Source organism: Trichoderma citrinoviride (genome assembly GCF_003025115.1).
Source record: "Trichoderma citrinoviride strain TUCIM 6016 unplaced genomic scaffold BBK36scaffold_7, whole genome shotgun sequence".
NCBI lineage: Eukaryota > Fungi > Ascomycota > Sordariomycetes > Hypocreales > Hypocreaceae > Trichoderma > Trichoderma citrinoviride.
Genome location: NW_020194715.1, coordinates 559,385 through 583,923, shown reverse-complemented (window position 1 = coordinate 583,923; position 24,539 = coordinate 559,385). Strand labels below are relative to the sequence as shown.

At 55.5% G+C, this 24,539-nt stretch overlaps 7 protein-coding genes across 7 annotated transcripts; 3 read left to right on the top strand and 4 right to left on the bottom strand.

The window, feature by feature from the left end:
* Window positions 1–13: 13 nt before the first annotated feature.
* On the bottom strand, window positions 14–258 carry BBK36DRAFT_1159309 (hypothetical protein; the record flags this gene model as incomplete). The annotated part of the gene is made up of 1 exon (XM_024894188.1): window positions 14–258. A coding segment is annotated over one exon (245 nt), but the record flags the coding sequence as incomplete, so codon positions are not given.
* Window positions 259–1,960: 1,702 nt separating this feature from the next.
* Window positions 1,961–5,000, bottom strand: BBK36DRAFT_1135350 (glycoside hydrolase family 3 protein). Its single transcript, XM_024892616.1, has 3 exons — window positions 4,964–5,000; window positions 4,447–4,928; window positions 1,961–4,391 (listed from the first exon to the last, which is right to left on the bottom strand). The coding sequence occupies exons 2-3, from the start codon at window positions 4,719–4,721 to the stop codon at window positions 1,988–1,990; spliced, it is 2,679 nt and encodes an 892-aa protein (XP_024749580.1). The 5' UTR covers window positions 4,722–4,928; window positions 4,964–5,000; the 3' UTR covers window positions 1,961–1,987.
* Window positions 5,001–8,974: 3,974 nt separating this feature from the next.
* Window positions 8,975–11,207, bottom strand: BBK36DRAFT_1135349 (delta(14)-sterol reductase). The gene is made up of 4 exons (XM_024892615.1): window positions 11,112–11,207; window positions 10,939–11,062; window positions 10,567–10,871; window positions 8,975–10,489 (listed from the first exon to the last, which is right to left on the bottom strand). The coding sequence occupies exons 2-4, from the start codon at window positions 10,998–11,000 to the stop codon at window positions 9,396–9,398; spliced, it is 1,461 nt and encodes a 486-aa protein (XP_024749579.1). The 5' UTR covers window positions 11,001–11,062; window positions 11,112–11,207; the 3' UTR covers window positions 8,975–9,395.
* A 577-nt stretch (window positions 11,208–11,784) lies between these two features.
* On the top strand, window positions 11,785–12,954 carry BBK36DRAFT_1132117 (mannose 6-phosphate receptor domain-containing protein; the record flags this gene model as incomplete). Its single annotated transcript, XM_024892024.1, has 4 exons — window positions 11,785–12,152; window positions 12,209–12,294; window positions 12,406–12,740; window positions 12,808–12,954. The coding sequence occupies 4 exons, from the start codon at window positions 11,785–11,787 to the stop codon at window positions 12,952–12,954; spliced, it is 936 nt and encodes a 311-aa protein (XP_024749578.1).
* Window positions 12,955–16,878: 3,924 nt separating this feature from the next.
* Window positions 16,879–18,502, top strand: BBK36DRAFT_1119660 (hypothetical protein; the record flags this gene model as incomplete). Its single annotated transcript, XM_024890612.1, has 3 exons — window positions 16,879–17,175; window positions 17,278–18,045; window positions 18,131–18,502. Coding segments are annotated over 3 exons (1,437 nt in total), but the record flags the coding sequence as incomplete, so codon positions are not given.
* A 526-nt stretch (window positions 18,503–19,028) lies between these two features.
* On the bottom strand, window positions 19,029–21,632 carry BBK36DRAFT_1200508 (alpha-galactosidase; the record flags this gene model as incomplete). Its single annotated transcript, XM_024897133.1, has 4 exons — window positions 19,029–19,985; window positions 20,086–20,155; window positions 20,673–20,728; window positions 20,784–21,632. 4 exons carry the CDS (start codon window positions 21,630–21,632, stop codon window positions 19,029–19,031), a joined length of 1,932 nt encoding a protein of 643 aa, XP_024749576.1.
* An 879-nt stretch (window positions 21,633–22,511) lies between these two features.
* On the top strand, window positions 22,512–24,512 carry BBK36DRAFT_1118778 (pseudouridine synthase; the record flags this gene model as incomplete). The annotated part of the gene is made up of 4 exons (XM_024890515.1): window positions 22,512–22,690; window positions 22,774–23,593; window positions 23,690–24,273; window positions 24,341–24,512. The coding sequence occupies 4 exons, from the start codon at window positions 22,512–22,514 to the stop codon at window positions 24,510–24,512; spliced, it is 1,755 nt and encodes a 584-aa protein (XP_024749575.1).
* Between the last annotated feature and the right edge of the window lie 27 nt (window positions 24,513–24,539).

The window sequence follows — 24,539 nt, the reverse complement described above, 5'->3', positions numbered from 1 at the left end:
CATGGCCAGATACACCACCACAGCAGGCCACGCCGCCGACATGACCACCGCCATCATCACCCTGCCCGCCCCCACGCGTATCCTGTCCTGCGGGCCCTTCCAGCGGTCCACGAGCGCGCACGTCGTCCAGACCATGACGAGGGCGTAGATGACGAGCAGCCAGGTGACGCCGAGGATGATGTCTGCGCGGCGGTCCGACGGGCTGAGGACCACCTTGGAGAGGTCCGGCTCGAAGGTGGAGGAGAGGTTATTGCCCATGTTGTCTTTTGCTATGCGGAATGGATAGGTGAGTTCGTTGGTGTTTTGATGAGTAAGAATGCGGTCGTGGTTGTTGCGTGGTTTGGTTTGTTTGAGCGTATCGGCAATGAGCTGAACTTTGCAAACGTCGTGATGCTATCGCTTGCGATATGATCGCCAAAAAGAAAAATAGTCGAAAGAAAGGACTCGCCCAGCGAGTTTATTCGAAGCCAAGAGAGAAGAAGAAAGAGCAGAAACCCGAATGACAGCACACGCTCACCAAAGAAAGCCCGCCAAGAAGAAATGAATGAGAAAAAAGAACAGAAAGAAGCAAGAACACGCGAAAGAAGGGAGAGTCGCTCTAAAGTAACAAGTATTGCCCCCCTTCTCCGCAGGCTAAAACACACAGGAACGCTGTCAAGAACCTGGGAAAAAGCAGAATTAGCTTCATAAGATCATGAAGCTCCGTGACATGGGGTTACAGAAACACCCGCTGGATCGTGCTACTACATACGGAGTGTAGATCTTGGCTGTGGTTACAACGAAAACAGCAGCTGAGATTATGTTGTATCCTTTGGTGCAAAGGGATCGTGTGAAGCAAAGCGAGAGGCCGGGAAGAGGATGTTGTTGAAGCCGCTGTCGCAAGTGAGTGCGAGGTGGGACGCTCGTCTTACAGTCCGCGTCTCAAAGCGCTGCGGTCGAAACACGGAGGCCTTTTTAGGACGAATCAGAATCAGGGCCTTGTCCTGTTGCAATATATGTCGTCAAGGTCGTTCAGGTCATCCAGAGCGGAACTTGAAGTAATAGGAGAGAAGAAGGGAAAAGAAGAAGAAGAAAGAGAAGAAGAGCTGCAGCTGTAGGGAATACAATACAATACAATACTACTGCCTCTGTCCCATGCCACCGGATTCCCTCCCATCACCTCCAATCCCATGCATGCATGCACCAAATCACAAAAATAAACCACCCAAACAGAAACCAAGGGCCACCCCCCGTCCCCTTTCCCAATTCCCCCTCCCTCCATCCAATCAAAAACCACCTCTCTTCCATTCCATCCAATCAAACAACACCATTTGCCAAAATCGTCCCCTCCGTCGGACCACCTCTGCCGTTCTAAGCGCCCAGGCTTGTCGCCAAAAAAGCTTGGGCTTACCTTGGCTTGGGAATTGGGAAGCTGGGCGCGAAATCATTCAACCCTCATCCAAACCGCCCAGTCACTTTGCAGATGCAGCAGCGGTGAGACGTCATTCGTCCATTTCTTTCAGATGCCTTGATTACCTATTATTGCCTTTGAGCGTGATTACTACTCGTACTGGTCCTATGTCTGTCGGTAGCTTATTCATCACTTCTGCCTTTAACTGCTGCGCTATTGACCCTGTTGTCATGATCTCAGCCAATGACCAAGATGCTGGAGTTTGAAGCTGGACGTCCAATCAGCTGCTCAAGACAGCGAACAAGATAAAACAGATAGATATAGCCCAGTGCGATAAACAAAAACAAAACATATAAACTGATCAAACGGACTCTGGTAAAGTCAAGTTTCAATCGCTGCCGCATTCGACGACCTTCTATAAGGTCATATGGTGTCCTCCATGCAATGCCAGGCCGGTGTCAAAGCTCCAGATATAGCATACAAGTCATCATTCACATCAAAGGGTCCAGCACGCAGGCTTCATGAGCTTTATTAATCTGAATTAACACTAAGATGGTATTTATACACTAAAAACATTCACATCGTAACTCGTCTCCCTCATGGCAGGCGCGCGCTCAGGGGCAGGTCGCGCGAAGAGCTGCCAACGTAGACAGTCTTGGGGTAGTCGGTGATGACCCACTGCTGCTTCTGCGTGTCCCAGTTGGAAAGGTCACGGCGCGTCAGGTCGGCCTTGAACGTGACGCTCTGGCCGGGCGCGATGCGCTCGATGCGGTCGAAGCCACGCAGCACCTTGGGGGGCTCGTTGGGGCCACCGTGGCTCAGGTACAGCTGGGGAACGGCATCGTCCATGACATCGCCCGTGTTGGTAATGGTGGCGGTCACGGTGTAGAGAATGTCGTACAGCTGGCGGTTGCCGCCGGGCTCGCCAGAGGCCGCAGAGCGAGGCTGAGGGCTGCCGTCCGTGGCGCCGGCGGGGAGGAACTCCTTGGCCGTCTTGCCGTAGTGAGCGTCGCCGGACGCCTCCTTGCCCGAGGCAGTGGAGCTCAGGTAGGGGTAGATGAACTCCTTGATGCGTCGAACGTTCTTGGGGAAGCCATAGTCCTTGAGGTTCTTGCTGAAGCTGCCCAGAGAGGGAGCCGCAATCGTCTTGCCGTTCGGGGGGCTCATCGGACCGACATTGTTCTTCTGGATCTGGAGGTTGGAGAACTTAAAGGTCGACCACGACAGTCCGAAGCCGAACTCGTACGTGGGGGCCTTGTCCGAGCTGCGAGGCGCGCCGGGAGCCACCTTGTCAAAGTAGCGGTAGTCGATGAAGGCGCCCTCGTTGAAGTCGTCCTGGGGAGCGCCGTTGCCGTTGTTGGGCGTCATCATGACACTGACGCCGTAGCTCTCCAGCGAGGGGCCCCAGGTGAAGGGAGTGCGGCCGGGGCTTTGCTTGCCGTACAGAATGTCCACCAGAGAGTTGCCCGACTCCTGGCCAGGAGCACCAGCCCACAGAATGGCAGAGATGTTGGGGTGGTTGTGGTAGTCCTTAAGGATGACCGGGCCGGTCGAGTGGACGACGACAATCGTCTTGGCGTTGTTGGCAGCAACAGTCTTGATCAGGTCGTCGCCGTTCTTCCACAGAGTCAGGTTCTTGCGGTCACCCTCGTTGCCGTCGACGTTGATGTAGCCCTCGCCGCTATCCGAGTTGGCAAAGACAATGGCGATGGCATCGGGCTGGCTGACAAGCGCCTGGATCTGCGAGGTGGCGTAATTGGACAGGATGCTCTCGTAGCGCGTGCCGTCCTGGAGGGCCTGGCTCTGCAGGGCGGCGTCAGGGGTGACGAGGTAGGGGAAGTTGGTAGTACCGGATCCCCACTCCATGGCAAGAGTGCCGTCGTCGCAGCCGCGGTCACTGCAGCCGTTGGGGCCGGCAGGGTTGCCGCCGGCATCCTCGCCGATGACGGTCAGGAACTTGGGCTTCTTGAGGGGCAGGATGCCGTCGTTCTTGAAGATGACGGTTCCCTTGGCGCCAACCTCGCGGATGTGGTTAGCATGGTCTGCGCGGACATCGACGCCATAGTTGACCTTCTCCCAGTTCTCGCTGACAGCGGCCTGAACGTAGCCGAACTCGTCATTCGTCCATGAGTCAAAGTTGGTCTCGATGAGGCTGTCGATGGACTTGCCAACCTTGAAGAAGGAGGCCATGATGCGCATCACCATGTCGTCGATGCGCCACTCGGGGACGGTGCCGTTGAGGACAGCAAGCGTCAGGTTGCTTCCAAAGTAGGACGCACCCGTGTTAAAGAGAGTGTCACCAGGCATGGTCATGTCGAGACCGGCAGCAGCCGAGGCAACACCCGTGTGCTGAGCCTGCCAGTCGCTCATGACAAACCCTTGGAAACCATACTCCTCCTTGAGCAAGCCGTTGATGAGCTTGGAGTTTTGGCAAGCGTACGAGTTGTTGACCTGGTTGTACGAGCACATGACGGACCCGACACCAGCCTTGACGGCATCCTGGAATGGCCAGCCGTACACCTCGTGAATCGTCTTGTCGTCAACGTTGGAGGAGATAGCCTCGGTGATGGGGAACCCGTAGCCATTAGCTTCGCCGACCTGGCGGAAATGCTCCTGCTCGTTGAGGAGGAAGTGCTTGGCGCAAGCGATGGTGCCGGCATTTTGGATTCCGGTGACGGTGTCGGCCAGAGCCAAACCCGCCAGATAGGGATCCGATCCGAAGCCCTCGACGTTACGGCCTCCGTTAGGGTTGCGACCGAGAGGGCCAGCCACGGGTCCGAGAAGGACATCGACGCCCTTGCCCTTTGCCTCCGAACCCAGAGCAGTACCGCGATCAACCCAAAGGTGTCGGCTCCAGCTGGAGGCGGCGGTCAAGCCAACGCCGAAAGCGCTGTTGTACGTGTTGAAACGCAGACCGAGGGGACCGTCCTGCATGCAGAGGCTTCGCATGCCCAGACGCGGCACAGTACCAACGTTTCCAACGCACTTCTCACCCATCCAGCTGCAGGAATGATTAGCACGCGTGCCTAACGGGACTATCAGAATGAAGAGCTTACCCAACACCGGTGGTGAGGTTGACCTTCTCCAAGAGAGTCAAGCCCGAGACAAACTCCTTAGCTTGAGCATAGGCTTGCTCCCAACCTGGGGCACTGGGGTCCATCCATGGCGAAGGATAGAAAGGAGGCGAGTATGCCTCCTTGCTGGATTGAGGAGGCGAGTACGTCCCGTTGGCGTGAGGCGGGTAGGGCTGTGCGTTCAAATGAGTGTCAGCAGCCGTCACAAGTTCCAAAACCGTCGCCGTAGAGGCGGCCAAAAGAAATGCTGTCTTCATAGCGAAGACGAGTGATGACTTGGTGCGCCGTGGAAGGTTGTGAGAGTTGAGGAGAGAAAGACGAAAAGAGCGAGCGACGGGATTCTCATGACAAGTTATAACAGCAGCAGTAAACGGAGTGAAAGCGACAGTAACCAAGACTGCTCTGCCAAATATGTCCAAACTGCTTTCTCCGGTTCAACTGTGCCGACTCATGCATGGGGGGAAGTGGAATCGCTCAGGAATAGGTTCGAAGGGGGATAAGGGGCTGTGAGTGGGAAAACTCGCGAGTCGACGTGAGTTTGCAAGTGCATTCCAATGGGGCTGCCGACTCGGCAGGCATCCGATGATGCAGCAAAGAGGGAAGGCTGCAGTCAATCAAAGCAAAGGGGAGAGGGCCAATGTCTCGGTGCAGCTGCAACAGGGCAAAGGGGAACGTACATTGGCCTCAGCCACAGCGGCCAAAAGGGCGGCAGCAAACACTGACAACGTCTTCATGATGTACGGGCCGCGACCAAGGGATTCGGGATCAGCGGTTGGCGATGAGGATCTCGCTTGAAGAAGAGCAAGTCCTGTTCACGAGGGCGGCGGGAGCCCAGCATATATACTCCGGGGCAGAGTCGTATTGCCAGCTCCGTTGACGCCAGCGGCGAGAAATTGATGCCCGCCGGTCCCCCCTCGCCTTCGCCCTGCTCTGTACGAGTAATAATTTGCACCGATTCCATGCCCGTTGTTCTCGTCATCCCTACTTTTGCACACTATGCTCATGACGGCGCTGCAGCTAACGTCCCTTCTCGGCCCTGGGTGCCGCAGCTCGACGTCTTTCTCCGCCTCTTGCCCCTGCCCGAGCTAAGGCCCTTGAACCCGGCCCTGGACGGCTTGGCTTCTGTGTCCTACCCACGGGGAAGCAGAGTGGAGGAGCAGCAAGCAATCTCTTGTTGCCAGTTCCGGCCCCACCGCGCCAAGGCCTGTGATGGTAGCACCGCGTTGGCAGGGATTCGGACGGGTTCAGCACTCCATGTGTAGAGCAGCCGTAAGACGGCGTGGTGAGAATCATGGCTGGCTCCGGTGTTATTGTGTCCCCAGGCTCTGTCGAGTACCAAGAGGAGAGCGACGGCACTGCGAGTTAGCCTGTGCGACCTGCGCGAGCTGCATAAAGGAGCCTGATGCTGGGCCGTCCAATGCTACCTTGCAGTGCTGTTCGCTCTGTCGATCGCGATGTCGTGGCGAGAGACAGACAGTGGCTGTCGGAAAGCAGAAGCATGGCAGAGGGGGGATGAACAAGCGATCATCAAGTCATCGGAAGCCGGATTAACGTCGATCGCGCAGTTCATCGCTCAAGGTAGGAACGATCAATAGCGAGACCAGCGCCTGGTGGCTCTTTCCTCTAGCTCCAGGCACTCTCCATGGTAGAGGCCCCAGGAACGCGGGTACCCGCAAGTGCATCGATAAGTACTCCTACATCCGTCGCTCCTCAGCAGACACGACAGCAGCGTGTCCAGCGCCTCCAATTCAGCTCCCAGCGCCGCAAACAGGGTGGCTGCGCGCATTGGGCAAACATGCAGCTTCTAGCCTCTGCGTACTGGTACACAGCATGGCCCGGAGCAGGACCTTGGCTGCCACCAGCAGTACTTGGCGCTCCTGTGGCTGAACCATTGGCCAATGGCAACTCCTCCTCCTCATGGGCTTCATTTCATTGTCTCTCTCTTCCATACCATACTCTTTTTGTACCACAACAACTTCTTCATGCATTCATTCCAGCCTCAATTCATCAGAGCACAATACAAATCCTCGGCATTGTGCACATCAGCTGAGCCTCCGTTGCGCACCCGGTGCTAGCCAAAGAGGTCATGCTCGGAGAAAGGCGAGAACACGCTACAGACGACCAGCATCCCCGTGGCACGTCCCTGACCGAACACACCACGAAAGCACCACCTACCAGGGTGACAATCCGAGTGCTGAACGCATTCGAGCTGCTCACAGCGCAAGGAGGGTTGCATCCGCCAGGCACTGGACGAAAGCTGCGGGGGAGTCCTGGAGCAGTTGGACGAAAACATCAAGTGAGCGCGCAGGCTAACAGCATTGGGCCTTGTCCCGCACAACCAAGCCGTGGCGACGAGCAAAAGGCGACGAGAAGGGCCGATGAGCCATGCGTCACTCTGCCCAGCGCCTCATTTGAGCATGATTTGACACTTCAACTCACGATGGTCTCGGCTGCAAACCGACATGCCATCACGGCCACACTCTTCTCGGCACGGAGCTCTTCTCCGCAACTTGCGGGGCGGCTCGTTGGGTCAATGAACAGTATCCCGGGCTCAAGGTCACGAGGAACTATTGCGAATTCTCCATCGACGCCTTCCAGGCCCATCGAACAGCTCTTGATATTTCCGATCTAGATGGATCGTTCCATTGCTTCAAGAAGCGTGGCATTGGTTCCTACGCACCAGTGCATATCGGCCAGAAGGCGAGCATGATGGGCTTGTTTTCCAGCTCGGCGGGATGCGGCCGGCCAAGCGAGATGTTAGCGCCAACGCTGGCATCAGCGCTCGTGGATTGGATGACCGGCACACAAGGCAGGTTGTCTTTCTTGCTTTGGCAAGTGACAGCGGCAATAGCAGTGCCGGAGGCTGGTGTTGACTGTTGACTGCGAAGTATTTCACAGTAAGATGCCCAACCCCTATCGCTCAACCCCCCTGGGAAGTATTGATCTTACACTCATGCTGATGTTACAATAGGGACATATTATACGTACATACTACATACAGGGCGAGGCGAAGGTAGCATGCAGTCGCGGCGAGGCAACATCGAGCTCAGGCGATGAACCCCCGGCAGCCCGCCAGAACGGAACGCCTCGTCAAAACACAATTCTACGGCGCAAGCAACTACAGTGGTCGTTCGGCACCCCTAAGCCTGTACATAAAGCGGCTTAACACCCAGATTTGCTTGAGAACCCAGACCGAGCACTCAGGTGCCATCCAGCCCTCGAGGCCCGCTGATGAGCATCTTGGGGTGGTATTTTTGCTCGACCCGCTGCGGAGCCGTCATCATCGTGGGGATGAACCCCATCCACCCCATCTTAGCGGCGAACCCCCCGTCCGCCGGCTTCGTTGCCTCTCCCGAGCGCCACTCAGGCACCAAGTCCCGGCCTTGTTTATTAGTCAAGCTTTGGGGAAAGTCCCAAAGCTCATTAAACACCATCCCAGTGCGGACGGCACATGTCCAAGATTCCAGGCTGGCAGCACGAAAGCAACATTGGCCATGAAGCCGCCGGTCAAAATGGTCGTGATCGATGGGAATTGACTCTGCTTTCTCGGACAGCATTGAGCCGATGTCGCTGATCCCAGTATCACATGAAGAAAAAGAAGGGGAAAAAAGGAAAACCCTGCAGCGAGAGGCAACAGCAAACGAATGCCGATCCAGACGCGGCTCCGCTCCCGCATCTTCTCCCCGCATTTACCCCGATGCCCCGACTGACTGCTGGGCAATTGCCTGGGGGAATCGCCTCCTCACGACTCCTTGTTTAGCGCCACTGTGTTCGGGCCGTTTGCTGTGCACAAAAAGACCATCGGGGAGTTTCGCCAGAGATCCTAGGCTCTGTCCCCAAAGAGGATCTGACAACTTTTCCACCAATCCTGTCGGCCGCTGCTTCTTGGCTTCTCCAACACCGTCTACGCTCTGTGTACGCATTACGCAGCATGGAGGAAGCACAAACTTGCTTAGGATTCCCCAATTGCCAATACGATGCGTCCTACGGAGGAGGATTCCGTACATGCGCAGTAGCAGATCTTGACTACCATGCCAGAGCGAGCACGCTGCATCGTTGCATCGTTTGCGCACCGGCTCGCGACCTACACGTGCGAAGCGGAGAGCTACCCCAACCACCATCCTTCTAAAGGTAACCAAACACCAGGTATGCTCGCATTCGCGTTGATCTGCGGGAGCTCCAAGTAGAGGTCCTCCAATCCCCCCCCCGTACGAGCAGGTCAATGCATCTCACGGCACCTCCACGGGTGCCGTTCCGCCGGGCCCGGAGAAACTGCTTGGGCACAGGGCATCTCTCCCCGATACAGGAGAGCAGAAATTAGCACGCAGAACGGGGCCGGCCTGGTGATGCCGTGCTCGAGCATCAGTCGGTCGTCCATGGTTAGTGCTCCTCAGCCTCGGGACCAGTTCGGCCCATCTCGTCTTGTCCGGCATGCATGTATAAGGTATGCTCTACGTGCTCCAACTACGGGAAGCCACTATCACAACCAGGGCACATCTTTCAGCTTTCTCTGAACCGTCCGCACGGGATACCCAATTCAACTAGTACTACATGTACTATGCCTCAAGCTGCTGCCAAGCTGACTTCTCATGTTGCTGCGTCGGTCCGAGCATCCTCGCTCATGCACAGGGCATGAAAGTCGTCGGCCAACGCGAAATACGTGCCCATTCAAGATTACAATTACATATAGACTATTTCTGTGCTCCTCTCGTCTTCGACGAGAAACGCCGAATGGCATCCGTAGGCGGCTGCAGACGCCACCGGCGCCACTGACAGCCCTTTTGCGATTCCTGTCTTGCCTTTATGTTGCAGACCACACCCAGGTTCTTCGCCGATATCCAAGTATGGATTCCTTGTTGCTTCGGTGGTACTCTCGGCAAGCGGAAGCAAAAAGAGTCTTTGCTCTTCGAGCTAGACGTCCAGCTGGCCGCCTAGTATATGCCGGGAATGATCCTCCATCGCACAATCTTCTTGTACTTGTTCCAGTCTTCGCCGTACTTGCGATAGCACTTGACATCATCACGTCCATCGCGGTGGATGAGAAGGATTCCGAAGTACACAATGTAAAAGTAAGTAATGAGCATGCCCCAACCCTTGGCGTCACCTTGAATCACCTGTCGGCCGTCGGCCATAACAAAGGCTTCCTCGGCCGTGGGCGTGCCAGCGGCAAGGATCTGGTATCCTGCGAGACCTGTGGGCAGGCAGTACGGCCACGCCTGGATCCAGTCGCCAAAGTAGTTGATGTGGCGCGCGACACCCCACCAGCCCGTGGTCAGAAGCTTGCTACCGGTCTTGGTCTCGATATACTTGAGGTGAGCAACGCTGGGATCACTGGGGTTGGTGCGGAAAGTGTTCTTCTGGCTGTTGGCAGAGCGGAAGATGTAGAAGCCAGTGGCGATGAGTGAAACCATGGCGAGGAGACCCAGAGGGCCGAGCGAGCGCGGATACACCGACAGGTACCGGGTCTGGAGAGAGTACACAAACGGAACCCAGACGAGATCGCCGAATGCCAGCATCATGCCGAATCCATCAGTGGTGATGTCCATGGTCGTCAAGATGGCGGCCTCGTTCACCCATGAGTCGATGATGTACAGAGCCTGCACCACGGTGATGCAGATGGCGCTGTCCGTGACATAGCCATAGTTGCGGTACTGCTGGGCGCACCAAGCGCAGTTCAGGATGATCCAGCCCATCATGCCCGGCCGAAGCTCACACCACTCCTTCAAGTCGACCTCTCCAATGAGGGGGATGGTGACGCGGGGGTTCAGCTCGCGCCCGATGAACCAGTCATACAGCATGTTCCCCGTGCATCCCCCGGCGGCGAGCTCGCGACTTTCCTTGTTGCCGGCCTTGACGCTGAAGCTGCGGACATAGACGAAGGTGGCGATGGCGTATGAGAGAAGGATGCTCGCGGTGAGGAGCTGGACGTAGTTTTCGCTGATGAAGGTCCAGACAGGGAACTCTGCGCCTTGGGCAATGGTTCCGGCGGCCAGTGCAGCAAGAGTCGCCATGTTGGAGTACATGGCTGATATGGAGTTAGTATGGCTGTCCATAGGCATGCATATCATGTCAGATGTTGTTTCTATGCTTTCGATGACGTACTGTTGAACCTATACTTGAGGCGGCCGCCAGAGCGCAGAACCGTGCCCTCTACCTCTGCAGCGGGGAGAATCGCGTACAGAATCAGGTTGAGAAGGTAGTAGCCCGCCAAAGCGCCGGATGCCTCCCAGCTGGCCAGGCCCCAGATGCCATCTTTGGGCCAGCCAACCTCGAGCTTCAGCTGGTCCAGGGAGAGAGTCTTGGGGCTCAAGAAGGAGGGCGCGGGGCAGCCCGAGATGTCGTTGCAGGAAAAGGTGAAGAGGTAGACGAGGACGGGGAGGCCGAATGAGATGCCGAAAGCACCGAGCCTGCGGACTGCGTTAGAATCAAGCCAGAAAGCTTCTTTTCTTCCATTGGCAACGGGCTGCGACTTACGGGCCTCCGAATTCGTAGCCGTGAGGCTGCTCTGCGGCAGCTTGCTTAGGCTGCTTTGCCATTGTGACACGTCGATGAGGAGCCAAGGAAGCGCGTTTCCTCCAGGCGATGTGGCGATTCTTAAGGCTCGTTCTCTGCCTCTGCAGTGAGGCTTGGACACACGAGAAGACGCGAAGGAAGAACAGCACTGCCTCAAGCCATTGGGCGAGCTTCGATGAATGGCAAGCTGGCAAAAGCTGAGATCTCGGGGGCTCGAGCTTCCGGATCGTTGTTCATCGTTCTAATCTGCCCGGAGAGGCTTAGCCCCTCCAGCCTAGCGGAACCTGCCAGCTCCGAAACGGACAAACACATTACCCGATCGGCGCTGTAGTGTGCACGAATCGGGAAGTGATCGACGCCATCCAGGAACCCGCCAACCAGAGAGCGAATACGGCCATCGAAATCCCAAATCCCGTGACTTGACGACAACCTGCTTGGGCCAGGGATTACGAGGTCGTGGCGCTTGGTTGGCGAAGCAGGCTGCGAGGCTGAGGCTCTTCACCAACGACGGCGCATTCTTGTTCGTATCTGACGGTAATATCGAGCCGCAGCCCTTTTTGCTGAAGAAGCCAACAGTCGGTGGAACAGGACTGGTTTCGCGCGCAACGAGTGCTTCGCGCTTGTTCCAGACATTGTCGCTCGTTTACCCTCCGTGTCTCACTTCGAATCCCTCCGTCTTACGCGGCAATTGATGATCCCACAAGCACCGCACGCCCAACAGCCCCTCGAGGCAGCCCTCAGCCACTTAAGCCTGTCCTTTCGAATCGAATCCCCCGAATCCGACGTCGCGCTCCCAAATATCCAGCCATGATGCCCTCAGCATCTCAGCTCGTGATGCTCCTGGCCACGGCGGCGGCCGCTGTCAACGCCGCCGCCGACACCCCCACGGTTACGACTCATGTGCCGGCCTGTACGGCCACCTCGTCGACGGGCAACGGCGGCTTCTTCGATCTGCGGCCAGACGCGGCGGTGCCGCTGCCGGAGAATGGGAAGACGTACAAGTCGGTCCTGTACAAGGACTACCACTCGCGGGGGTACGACTACGGCAAGAACTTTACGCTCAACATCTGCGGCGCCGTGGTTGATCCAGTGAGCGACGTTGTTGGGCTCAGCAAGAACCAGTGGGCCAATGTCAGCGCGTACTATACCACTCACAACAGCGTATACTCGATTGGGTTTGTCTTGGGCACTCTCTGTACTTTTTTCATCCGCTTGCTAACGGTCATTCTAGCTCCGTGTCGCTAGACTTGCACAGCCGGGGGAGAAAGCTGGTCCTGCAGTACACTGGCGGATCGCCGTGTGGGGAAAGCCGATCAAGTCCGGATAATGATTCCGACGACGACTACGATTATGACAAGCGGAGCTCGAAATTCGACGAGGGCCTCTCATCGTCCGGCCATGCTCATGCAGTCGAGACGATTAATCGAGACGAGAGCACGTCCAAGATCAGGCGCAAGTCCGCCACAATCTCTTTCCTGTGCGATCGCGACCCCGGAACGACGACCGCGGTCTCGTTTGTCGGCGTCGATCCCGACGAATGCGCGTACTTCTTCGAAGCCCGATCGGTCCACGCCTGCGCCGGTGCCGAGCCGCACAAGCCCGGCAGCGTGGGACCCGGCAGCGTGTTCGGGCTGATCCTCGTCATTGCCGTGCTCGTGTACATCCTGGGCGGCGTCTTCTACAACCGCACTGTCGCGCACGCGCGAGGATGGCGGCAGCTCCCCAACTACAGTCTGTGGGCCGGCATTGCGAGCTTCTTCAGCGTGCGTCCTTCCCGGCCCAAGGCGGGACTGCCTACTTTCCACTAATACGTAAAACCCTTTTGTGTAGGATCTCTTCGTCATCTTGCTGTCGTCGTGCGGGCGCCTTCTGCCGAGCAGGAGAGGGTATCAGCATCTCGGGTCTGGCGGCATCGGGCGAAACAGCGAGGCGGAAAACAGATTGATAGACCAGCTGGACGAGGAGTGGGACGACTAGAGATGAGCGATTGCGGGCACTCTTGTTCTTTGGTCTTTTTCTTCAACGACTTTTGCTCTGGCTGTTTAAGCCGGATGCTTTATTTGTGTGGGGGGTCGGTGTTCCTATTTGGATGTACATATTACTTGACTTTCCTTTTGTCTCGCTTCTACTTTGATTGCACGGCATTCGCGGCGTTTCTGTTGTTTTTCTGTTCTTGCTGCTGTTTTAGAGCAGGAAAAAGCGTGTCAGGGTTCGTTGATCGAATTCCCTGGCTTGTCCTCTTTCTATCTGGAGAAACTTTGAAGAATATGCGATTTCATGAATTTGGATGCCTGCTGTTATCTTTGAGGTATGAAATTGTCACTGGGAATGTGAGAAATGAGATGCTACTAGTGTTTTAAATAGAACATCCAAGCCGAGGCACTTTTTGTTTCTTCACGTCTCTTCCCACGAAGCTCCATCGCTACGACTGTTATCGGAGAACATTCGACGAGATTTATTAACCAGGGCCCTTTTCCCGCTTCACAAGACTGTGGATCTTGTTGTGAGAATTAGAGGATCAGGTACAGTTACTTCTAGGTACCTTATATCTAAACCATCTCCATAAACTAGAGTACCCGTATGAGAAAGCATTGGAAATTTGATCTGCCGTTGAAGTGGCCCTGGGCAAAGCGGTGTCCGAAAGTGCTGGCTGACGTTGGGCCAGTGGATCCCGGCAGCTTCTGCTGTAAATTTCGTGGTTGGTATGCGAGTTGCCGGCGGTTGGGTGGCGATGTGGGTGGGAAGAACGGTCATGTTGTGCAGAAGTATGAAAGGATGAAGTATTCCTGGGAGGCTTTGGATGTTCTTTGCTTGGTGGGGATGACGGCATTTGTGCTATTTGGTGATATGCGTTGTTTCGGCCCTTAGCAGGAGGTTGTGGGTTGATGATGTTGATGATGGGATATTCGGCCTTGTGTCCTTTAGCATCCCCTGGGATACTCCCAGTTTGGGTTGAGGTAGATCAGCGTAGACAACTCCAAGCTCTGGTTACTTCCACGTGGGTTTCATTCCGTCATTGCTCCTGATGCCTGGTCATGTCGAGACTAACAACACCAGGACATCCCGTGCAAACAAACAGGCGTCACCCTCTCTCACAACTTCACCGTCCCGCATCCGAGCTCCCGCATTGCCCTTCCCGCAAGGATATTTCATGCCCTGCGCAGCTGCAAATAGAAACAAGGCGTGACAAATCTGCGAATCATGCCATGCATTCTAACTAGATCTCTTTCAGCATTCAAAAGCTTCAAGAAGATACACATGTATACACGTATTCACCCTACCTTGAATGAATGGCTTCTCTCTTTCAAGGTGGACGAAAAACGGTAATGCCGCCGTCGCAAAGCCGGAGAGAGCGATCTGCTGTGTGCGATTCGGGACTTGTTACGGGCTGGGTGGGTAAGCGCTTTCTGCTTCATGCTGTACTTCTCTTTCGTCTTTGTCTTACCTTTGGTTTGGTCGACGTGGGACTACATGTGTTGTGTGACTTGAGGCCCAGCTCGATTACCCGGGAAAATAGGGCTTGTGTATACTATTGGTCTTTTCAGCTGATGGATGGAACGGGGCGGAGTTGCTGAGATTCAAAGCTCAGATATGGAGAAGAGATGATGGCAAGGGAAAGGAGGGCTAGGGGGTTGTGTTTGAGGAAGGGTTTGATGCACTGTTTCCTTGCACCCTCTTGCTGGGCCTGGCCAGGTCAGAGCTGAGCTCTAGGCTCAACGGAAGCGGGATGGCATGGGGATTCAAGATGGAATTGCTGATGGCTCCTATACGCAGATCATCTTAGACACGGTCTTGCTTAGAGTAATGGAACTGAGAATGGTAGCAAAAGTATGATCATCTCTTCTTGGACTCTTCATCCCACGTCTCATCATTCCCAACTGTAGGTAGCCTTGAACAGCAAACCGTCACACGGGTCTAGAAGAAAACCACCCCTTCCATGCATGAATACACATCGGGGCAGAGTACATGACACAAGAGCATACCGGCGTCATGCCTCCAGACCAGGAAACCAGCATATATCACGCCCACTCCAAGAGCACGCCCAGCACCTGATATCATTTCCCTGCTGCTGTATCCAGTCCCCTCCCTTCCCATGATATGCCAATGCAGCCTGCCGAAAAAAAGACCCCGGTCTGCTCCCGCTCGTTCAAACACTTCCGTCTAGACCCCATCAAGGGGTTCAGTGGCGTGGCTTTCGACTTCTTTGGCGGCCTACCCCGAGAATATATGGATGAGTGTGGAGAGAGAGGGTTGCAGAAGTGAAATCGGTGTGATCCGGGGCCCTGGTCGGCGGGAAGGAGCATCGACGGGAGCTATGCTTGAATCGGGGGAGGCAATCTTGATGTTGACAGGCTTGACGTTGCCGTGGCATTTCCGTAGCATGGGGAGGGCGGTCTGTGCAGGAAGCTGAGGTGTTCTATGGGTGGTTGGAAGGGGCGTTACATTAGAAGACGAGGAGGGGGAGACAAGTAAGAGGGAGAGACATGCCTTGCTTTTTGTGTACACATGTATGCATACGGCCGCTGTCATTTGCATACACGAAGATTCGTTGATGGCTTCTATGCATATTCTTTTGCCATTCCACGGCGTCGGTTCTGCCGCAGGCATGTCCAGCCCCCCCCACCTCCCCTTTCTGCTTCTCCGACTACGCCAGAAATTTGCTCCATACGGAGGCCCTGTTGTACGACAAAGCGATACAGATATGGAGCACGTAAAGGAGTCCATCTCTCGCAGCCGGTGGTGTGGGAAGTGGACATCATCTGCAACGTTCGGGACGTTCAAGGAACTCAGGGGGGGGGGGGGGCGGAGGGGTTGCTGAAGAAGAGTGTGTGGGGAGAGGGCATCTTCTTCGGGTGAATTGGACGAAGCTTTGGCATGCCGGATCCAGAATGACTTGCATCGACTTTAATCAAAAAAGGCTGATTATTGTCCGCGGCAACGGGAGACGCAGTGGCCACTCTGCTTTCTGCAGGAACAGATTGGGGATGATCCCGGGAAGCTGGGGAACGAGTGAAGGAGGGGGGGCTGATGGGAAGATGAAGTGTGCTACTATAATCTGCCATCTCGGGGCTGTGATTATATTGACTTCAGGATTCTATATGGGGAGGCGGATGTCAGATGGAGAAAATAATATTATGTGCGAGGTGGAAGCTTGATCAGGGCATCTGGCTTCTCGGATACTTCAGGCTTGCCAAGTGACGAGCAGTTCGGGGACTCTGTCACTGTCGTTGAGGTTCAGTCTGCCAGCTGTCAGGGCTTAGGCGAAGCACCACTCGTTTATTGTCGTTTCTTATTTCTGTTTGATTTCGTGCGGGATCTCAACTATTCGTCTCCCACCTTCTTTTTCCCTCTTCCACAAAGTTCTTAATTCGAGTTCTGAGATTCATCTGCGGATTCTTCGACAATCTTTCTTTCAAAGCGCTTCTGCTTTCGCCATCGTATTCGTCTTTGATTATTGACAGCTTCTATCCATTCTTTATTCTCTTCTTCTTTTCTAACAGAACGACTCTTGACGGTTACTTTCTCGTCTCCTGGAATTTCCCAAACCCCGTGTTCGCCTTAGAACTTTGTCATTTCTGGCATCACAAGGACTGCGTTATCGTCAACTACTCTTCAGTTCCGTGATCTTTAGAGTTCCATAATCATCGTCAGCCTCGATATCTCAACAGTATCCCAGCCACCAGCAGTATGTCCTAACCCGCTCACCTCCTGCCCCCAGCTCTCCTCCTCCGCCCCTCCACCGCTTATCTGAAGACGGGAATCTACATCATCCCATGCATTCCAGATCGATAGCTGACCATCTTCGCAGATATGGATAGCAGAGACCATCCGGGTAGCGGCGGTCAGTCGAGCTGGTTGGTGTTTTCTGGACGGGAACAGACACGCTGACTTTCCAAATCTGATGCAGATGCCCAGGAATACGGGAACGATGGATTCCCGAGCAGCCAAGCCGGGGAGAACCCTTCTGGAACAGGCGTCCAAGATACAGTTCAGCGTCATGCTCTTATATATGACCATGAGTTTGATCCGAATTGCCTTGACTGTCAACGACGGACCTTTGAGCTCCTTGGGTTTCCATCATACGCACAACAAGGAGCCGCTCCATCCCATTTTGCGAACCCTGGCCAGCAGTTTGCCGAATATCCCTCCATGACCATGGCAGAAGATACCATGTTTCAATCTTTGTCCGACTTCGAAGTATGTTCCGTCTTTCCTTTCTAACGTTGAGTCTACTTTTTCCTACCTGGGACATGCCGTACTGATCTTTGACGGCTGCAGGACGTTACTTTTTTCAATCAGCCTTACTTGTTACATCCGCAAGATGAAGAGCAACTCCAATTTGAGCAGCAGCACCAGCATCAGCAGCTGGATTTCTCTTCCGCCGTTATCCCCCCTGAGTTTGCGGCGCCTTTTGATGCCCAGTATCACCAACAAGACGAAGCAGTCGAGCCTCCGCGCTTCCACTACGATCCTCCTTCCGCCGAGTCCTCTGAGCTGTCGGGCTTTAACTTCAACACGCTGCCCTATCGTCCCGCCCAGCAGTCCATCGCAGGCGACACCTGGATGCCGCGCCATGATAGTATGCCCTTTACCTCTGCGACACCCGAGACCATTAAGTATGAGCTTGACGCCGCCGCCGGCATCCCAATCATCTTGACCCAGCCCACGGATAGCATGACAACAGCCCCTCAGACTCAAGTCCCCTCCATGCTGGAGCCCTCTGCGGCTAGAAGCTTGGCTCCTCCTTCACGGACCTCCTCCCATGCTTCCCCTCGTGCACCACCACGCAGACTGCTGCCGGCGGTCAGTTCGCGCCGCCCGGTGCACAGACAGCCCGAAGTTCGTGCGCGGCGGTCTCCTGTGATTCAGATGTCCCCCCAAGCAGCAGCTGAAAGGGCTGCCAAGGACAGGTTCCTCATACAGTCTCGTCGCGAGGGAATCTCGTACAAGGACATTAAGCGCCTTGGAAACTTTACGGAAGCAGAGTCGACCCTCCGAGGACGGCACCGAACTCTGACCAAAGCGAAGAAGGACAGGCAGCGGGACCCAAAGTGGACAGATCTGGATGTAAGTTTTTGTTCGTCAGCTGGGAGTCCTAACTTGGGATATAGTTCTCCGTCGAATATCATGTTTCTAATAAATGTTCTTTCAGGACCATCTGCTGAAAGAAGCAGTGCGGCTGCTGGCTCACGGTCAACATCCGGATAGAGCCAAACTGTCTTGGATGGCTGTATCCGTGTACATCAAGGAGCACGGTGGGTATGAATTCGGGTATTCTACCTGCCACAAGAGGTGGGTGCGCCTTGAGTCCACCGGACAATTGGGCGACACCAGCTATGACGATAGCTGGGAGGACGACGAAGACGATGACGAGGACGACGAAGAGGAAGAGAGCGAGGAGGAAAACGACCATACTGATGAAGGGTACGGCGAGAGTCAAGTTGACGAGCTTGAGCAAGACCATGGCTCGGATGAAGTGGATGAGGACGACGACGAGGACGACGACGACGTGTTTGAGGAATGAGGACGAACATCCCACGATGATCCTTGGGGTTTCTTTTGTTGCATTCCTTTTCAATTTCCCTCTTCTTTTTCGCACGTTGAGGTTATTCTCTTTTGTTTTGCGGCTTTTCACTTTTCGTTCATTGAACAAGACGAGAACCAACAGAGGTCTCGCACGTACAACCGGGAGTCAGGGGGGGGCAAAGGGACATGGGAGAGCTTATTTTCTTTCTTGTTCCTTTTCGATTCCATCTTGTCGTTCCGTTTTAAAATTCCATATTTGCTTTCCGTCTTTCCCCTTCTGCAAGGATCTCGCGTCCGCAATTTGCCAGCGGACGCAGTGGTAACAAAAATTGCCACCGATACACATCGACGGGAAAAGCATCAAATCGGATTAGGACCGCTCAGGGGCGGCGGTACACATCATTCACGCGCAGTTTTTTTTTTTTTTTTTTTTTTTTCTTCATGTTAGAGTACATATTTTCTTCTTACTACATCTACCCTCTAATACAATTGCTCGTCCTAAAGTCATTCGATCTATTTGCCAACTAAAGCTTGGTCTGCTCATCCTTGACCTCGTCCCGCGGAACGCCGATGCTCTTCAGCACAGCCAGCAGTTGACCGGGACTCTTCTTCAAGGCTTCCCACTCCGCTTCGCTCTTCACCAAGGCCGTCCCCGCCAGCACCGTACCATTCAGAGCAAGGAATCCGATTCGGCCAGACGTTTCGCCGTCTTGAACCTCACAGCCGTCGCTTAGCCGGGGGCAAATCACCAGCCTATCCCTCGTCATGGCCATGTTGTAGCTAATCCTCGCTTCCCCGGTAGAAGTGATCCCCTCGTCATCATCCGTTGGAGCCTCTGTGGTGCTCCCCGCATGCGTGTTGTGCTGAGAAACTGCCTGGCACGCCTTTCTGTAGAGGCGGAGATATGCGGCGTGGAGATCCGCCGGCGAGGTCTCTGTGCCGATGGGTTCTGAAAAGGTGACAAAGGGCGTCTGTTCGAGGAGATGGGCTTGTTGGGCGAGGACGTCCCATGAAGAGCCGTTTCTTTCTTCCAGACCGTCTTTCATGCGGGCTATGGGGAGGAGTTGGATGTGTCTGTGGGGTTGACTGGCGCCGGAATGGTCTCCCGCGTTGAAGAAGGCAAACAAGCCATCCTCGGGCTGCGGCTTTCCTTTCTGCTGTAAAGATGAAGAGTCGTCGCCGTCGTTGTTGGCTGCCGTCTTCCTCGCCTGTTCATACGCATCGATGCAGGCGAGCGTGGCTTGCAAATCAGATTCCTCCAGCAGATGCGTCTGCCACTTGAACTCCTTCGTCGCAAGGATGAAATGCTCCGGCACGACGGCAAACTTGTTCAGCACGAGGTAATGATGCGGGCCCAGGTCCGCGACGAAGAGCGCGGCGGGGGGGTTGGCGAAGGGGTCAAAGGGCTTGCGCGGGTGGGCGGGATCCGGGGGCGGGCCTTGGGGTTTGTTGGCGAGGGCGGGGGAGAAGCGGAGTTGGAACTTTGGTAGGCGTTAATTTGAGTATTTAGATACGTAAGGGATAGTAGGGAGGATGTTGATGTTTTACTCAAGAGTGAGAGGGCCAGGGTGGGGGGCTTACGGGGATGGAGTTGATGTGGAGGATGGTGACCTGGGTTGGGAAATAGTGAAGCTCGTTGGCGGCGAGGGCTCTGCTAAAGGTCGTTTTGACGAGGTCGTGGAGGTTGGAGGGGGCTTTTAAGAGCGACATGTTGAGTTGTGAAGTGAGTTGCGATAATATGAGAAGCAATGCAATGTGATGCGTGTGTAAGAGGATCATGTGTGTAAGAGGAGGGAATCAGACGGCCTCTACGGAGTATGTGATCGATGATGACAAGTTCGTCCCCAAAGAAGTGGTCCGTGCGCCAGAGCTTTGGAGATGCCCCTCCATAGCGAATCTCACGATATCGAGCATCACACGCAGGCTTTGGAACAGATTCAACGAGGGCTATTATTCTGCTTCAGCTGGTGCGGGGCTGCATAAGGAGATGGATGGGTATCAATAACAATTCAGTATGACTATGCCATCTTCCAACTCGGAAGCTATTCATGATTCCCGGTTTCGCTCATACGGATACACATTAAGTAGGTGGTAGGAGTAAAGTAACCGATGCTTCATCCATCTATATCCCCGGGAGCCCAATCACTCCCCGCACAGCCGGTACAAACCTGGGCACATAATAGACCGTGTATATAGCAATAATGGCGGCCAAAAGTCCCGTAAACTGCGTGATGACCGTCAGCTTCCTTGTCCGATCTTGTACTAACATGTAAACATACCTTTTCGAACCACGTGTGAAAGTATATGGCTGTCATCAACAGCATCCACAGACTCAATGCGATGAAGCCAATGGCCGTCTTTCCCCCAATGTTAAACGCAGGCTCCCCTGCGCCATGTCCAACGGCCGTCTCCGACTCGACGCTGGCGTTCTTGACCGCTCCGTCGGACATGACGATGCTTCTCTCTTCGCCCAGCCATCCGCTGAACCTCAAGGCCGGCCAGCCAACCTCCTGCATCAAGAAGGCAGTGCCCAGCACCAGCAGGAACACGTGTCCCGAGATGTCGTGGCCGCCCTTCCACTTGCCCCCAGCCGCTTTGCAGGCCACGGCCGTCAGCATCTCCTTGACAGTCCCCGCCCCCACGCTAACCTCTCGCTGGGCGAGCTCGCATTTGCCGCCGGTCCACCGGAAGCTGCGATCGATGATGGGCGGGCCGAAGAACCACTGCGTGACGAAGAACCACCAGCCCGTGACGGCCGCCCACCGGACCCCGGCGCGGATCCGCCTCGCCAGGACGACCGCGGGCGGCGCCTTGCCGGTGGGCTGCATGAGCAGGGAGAAGACGAAGGCGAAGGTGATCCATCCCCAGCCGCGCTTGACGAAGATGACGTTGAAGATGTTGTTCTTGCGGGCGAAGTAGCCCGGGGCGATGCTGGGGTCTTGGTGGTGCGACTGCGAGACGTGGTCGTATGCGGAGGCGCGGACGTCGGGCGAGATGAGGGAGAAGATTGTGCCGAAGACGAGGATGGCGGGGAAGATGCCGAGGGCGATGCGCTCGAGGGGCGTGGGGAGATAGGGCGGATGTCGTTTTACGGCTTGTGTCTGCTCGGGGGCTGGTGAGGCGGCCATTTCGCTGGAGTTGGGCTCGAGGGAGAGGTCTAGTCTGTGGCGTCGGGATGCCATTTGGTGGCTGAAAGGAGAGAAGCAGAGGAGAAGAGGAAGTTTGGAAGCTCAGAAGAGGACGAGTAGCAGCTTGACGCGAACATGGAGATTGTTGGGAGAGTTGTAGAGGACAGAATGCGACGGGTTTTGGGACCAGTTACCGTGGCTGCAAGGCTGAGGTTTGGTAGGCGCGGGTTGATGACGTCGACCGAGGCCGCTAGAAGCTCTGGAACGGGAACGATTCAGGGCAGCGGCTTGTGGGGGGGATGTCAACGTTATGGCACGCCCACGTCTGGATGAGATCAATGGTTTCCATCCAAGGTAATGTGAAGCTGCATAAGGTTTTCTTTTCAATTGTTGTTTATCTTTGGCTTGTATCGGGATTTGCTGATGTCTCGAGGGTAGAACACAGGGTGCTGTCATTCTCTTGATGCGTAAGGTACATAGTCCGTAGCCTCCTAGAGAAAAGCATGTGATGTCGTCCATGCAAGATGGAGTACTAGGTAGCCTGAGTAACAGTGACAACTTGGCAAGTATCTGCCCAGATCCGATGCATTTAGTAACTGCAGATGATCTCCTGTTTATTCTTCTTCTTCTACTTTGCTCTCTTATCGAATGAATCTGCACTCTGATGCCGAGTTCAATCTCAAACCAACCGCAGACTCTTGCAGTCCTCCAGGGTAGCATGAACCCGTCCAGCAGGATTGGTACTACTAGTAGTCGTCGATGCCCCACCCTTATCGCCATGCAGGAAATTCTCTGATCAAGTCGCATCTTGAAATTTCTCTTCCCTCTGGAACCGCTTCACCCCGAACCGACGCGCCTCTCAACATCCTCAATGCAAACATGGCGGCCGGTGACGAGGCTCCTGTCGCTGGTGCGCCCTCGAGCGAGCGCAACGAGGCCAGGCCCCAGGCTGCCGCTGCCGCTGCAGACACCGAAACAACAGGCACAGGCGACCAGAAGCCTGGCAACAACAGCCGCGGCAAGGGAAAGAAGGGCGACAGAGGCCGAGGAGAATGGAGGTGCGTCCAGGTCCCCAATTGCCCTGCTCATGATACGGTGGACTGGTCACAAGTACCAACGGCGCTGATTCTCAAGACTGTAGCCGCACCAAAGTAGACAAGCGAAAGCGCCACGACGAGTATCGCGAGTTCAAGCGCCGCAAGATCAGCGACATCGACAACCCCAAGGCGAACCCCTTCTCCAAGGAGGAGATCGAGGCCGAGGGCCGCCGCCCGAAGCGCAAGGTGGCCGTCATGATTGGCTATGCGGGCACCGGCTACAAGGGCATGCAGCTCAACGGCGAGGAGGAGACGATTGAGCGCGATCTGTTCCGGGCCTTCATCAAGGCCGGCGCCATCTCCAAGGCCAATGCCGACGACCCTCGCAAGTCGAGCCTGGCGCGCTGCGCTCGCACGGACAAGGGCGTGCATGCGGCGGGCAACGTCATCAGCCTGAAGCTGATCATCGAAGACGAGGACATTGTCGACAAGATCAACGAGGCCCTGCCGGCGCAGATCCGGGTCTGGGGCATCCAGCGGACCAACAACAGCTTCAACTGCTACCAGTACTGCGATTCGCGGTGGTACGAGTATCTCATGCCCAGCTACTGCCTTCTCCCGCCGCACCCGCAGAGCTTCCTGGGGAAGAAGCTAGTCGAGATCAACAAGGAGTACGGCGCCGAGGAGGAGACGAACGCGCGACTGGCCGACGTTAAGGATTTCTGGACGGAAGTCGAAGAGAAGCAGATCAAGCCCATCCTGGCCCGTCTGGATCCAGAGACCAGAGCAGCCGTTCTGGAGAGGCTGCATTCCGACGAGGCGTCAGAAGAAACGGGCGAGGCGAAAAAGGCCGACAACGAACAAGAACAAGCCGCAGAGCCAGTCGCTGCTGAGCCGGAGACGGCCAAAGAGGACGACGACTATGTCATGGTTGACAAGGAGGAGCCGTCTGCGGAAAACGCCGAGCCGGCTGCTGCTGATGATGCCGCAGCAGCTCAGAAGCCCACCGTCGTGCTGGAGACGGTCCAGCCCAAGCGCCGCGAGCTGGGCCCGGTGGACTTTGCCCTGCGCGACATCAAGGCGGCGTACATTGGCGCCAAGCGCGCGTACCGCGTGTCGCCCGCGCGCATCCAGAGGCTGCAGGAGGCCCTCAACAAGTACGAGGGCACCAACAACTTCCACAACTACACGGTGCAGAAGTCGCACGGCGACCCGTCGTCGAAGCGGCACATCCGGTCCTTTGTGGTGAACCCCAAGCCCATCATCATCGGCGACACGGAGTGGCTCTCGCTCAAGGTGCACGGGCAGAGCTTCATGATGCACCAGATCCGCAAGATGGTCGGGCTGGTGACGCTCATGGTGCGGTGCGGCACGACGCTGGACCGCATCACGGAGAGCTACGGGCCCAAGAAGATGGCGATTCCCAAGATGCCCGGCCTGGGCCTGCTGCTGGAGCGGCCCGTGTTCGAAAACTACAACAAGAGGGCCAAGGAGACGCTCGGGCGGGAGGAGATTGACTTTGACAAGTACAATGACAAGATTGAGGCGTTTAAGCAGGAGCAGATTTACTCGCGCATCTTTGGTGTGGAGGAAAAGGACAACTCGTGAGTATTCATGGAACACTTTCTGACGTAGGTATGGAAAAGGACACAACTGACATGGGTTTCACAGATTCCACACCTTCTTCACGCAGATTGACCAGTTCAGGTCGAACCACTTCCTGTGGCTGACGGCCGGCGGCATGAAGGTCGCGACGATTGAGAAGGCGAATGGAAAGCTGCAGGACGTGGATAAGCAGCTGGGCGACGAGGATGAGGAGGACCCCGAAGGCGGAGAGGGCTAAGGGGATGTAGCTACAGAAGCTGTGTTT

Bases quoted from the DNA above. Each gene is read 5' to 3' on its own strand.
- BBK36DRAFT_1135350 (XM_024892616.1), bottom strand. From the start codon at position 4,721: ATGAAGACAGCATTTCTTTTGGCCGCCTCTACGGCGACGGTTTTGGAA. The intron at 4,392-4,446 runs GTAAGCTCTTCA...TCATTCCTGCAG, and splicing joins AACCTCACCACCGGTGTTGG to CTGGATGGGTGAGAAGTGCG.
- BBK36DRAFT_1135349 (XM_024892615.1), bottom strand. From the start codon at position 11,000: ATGGCAAAGCAGCCTAAGCAAGCTGCCGCAGAGCAGCCTCACGGCTAC. The intron at 10,872-10,938 runs GTAAGTCGCAGC...CGCAGTCCGCAG, and splicing joins GGCTACGAATTCGGAGGCCC to GCTCGGTGCTTTCGGCATCT. The intron at 10,490-10,566 runs GTACGTCATCGA...ACTCCATATCAG, and splicing joins CCTCAAGTATAGGTTCAACA to CCATGTACTCCAACATGGCG.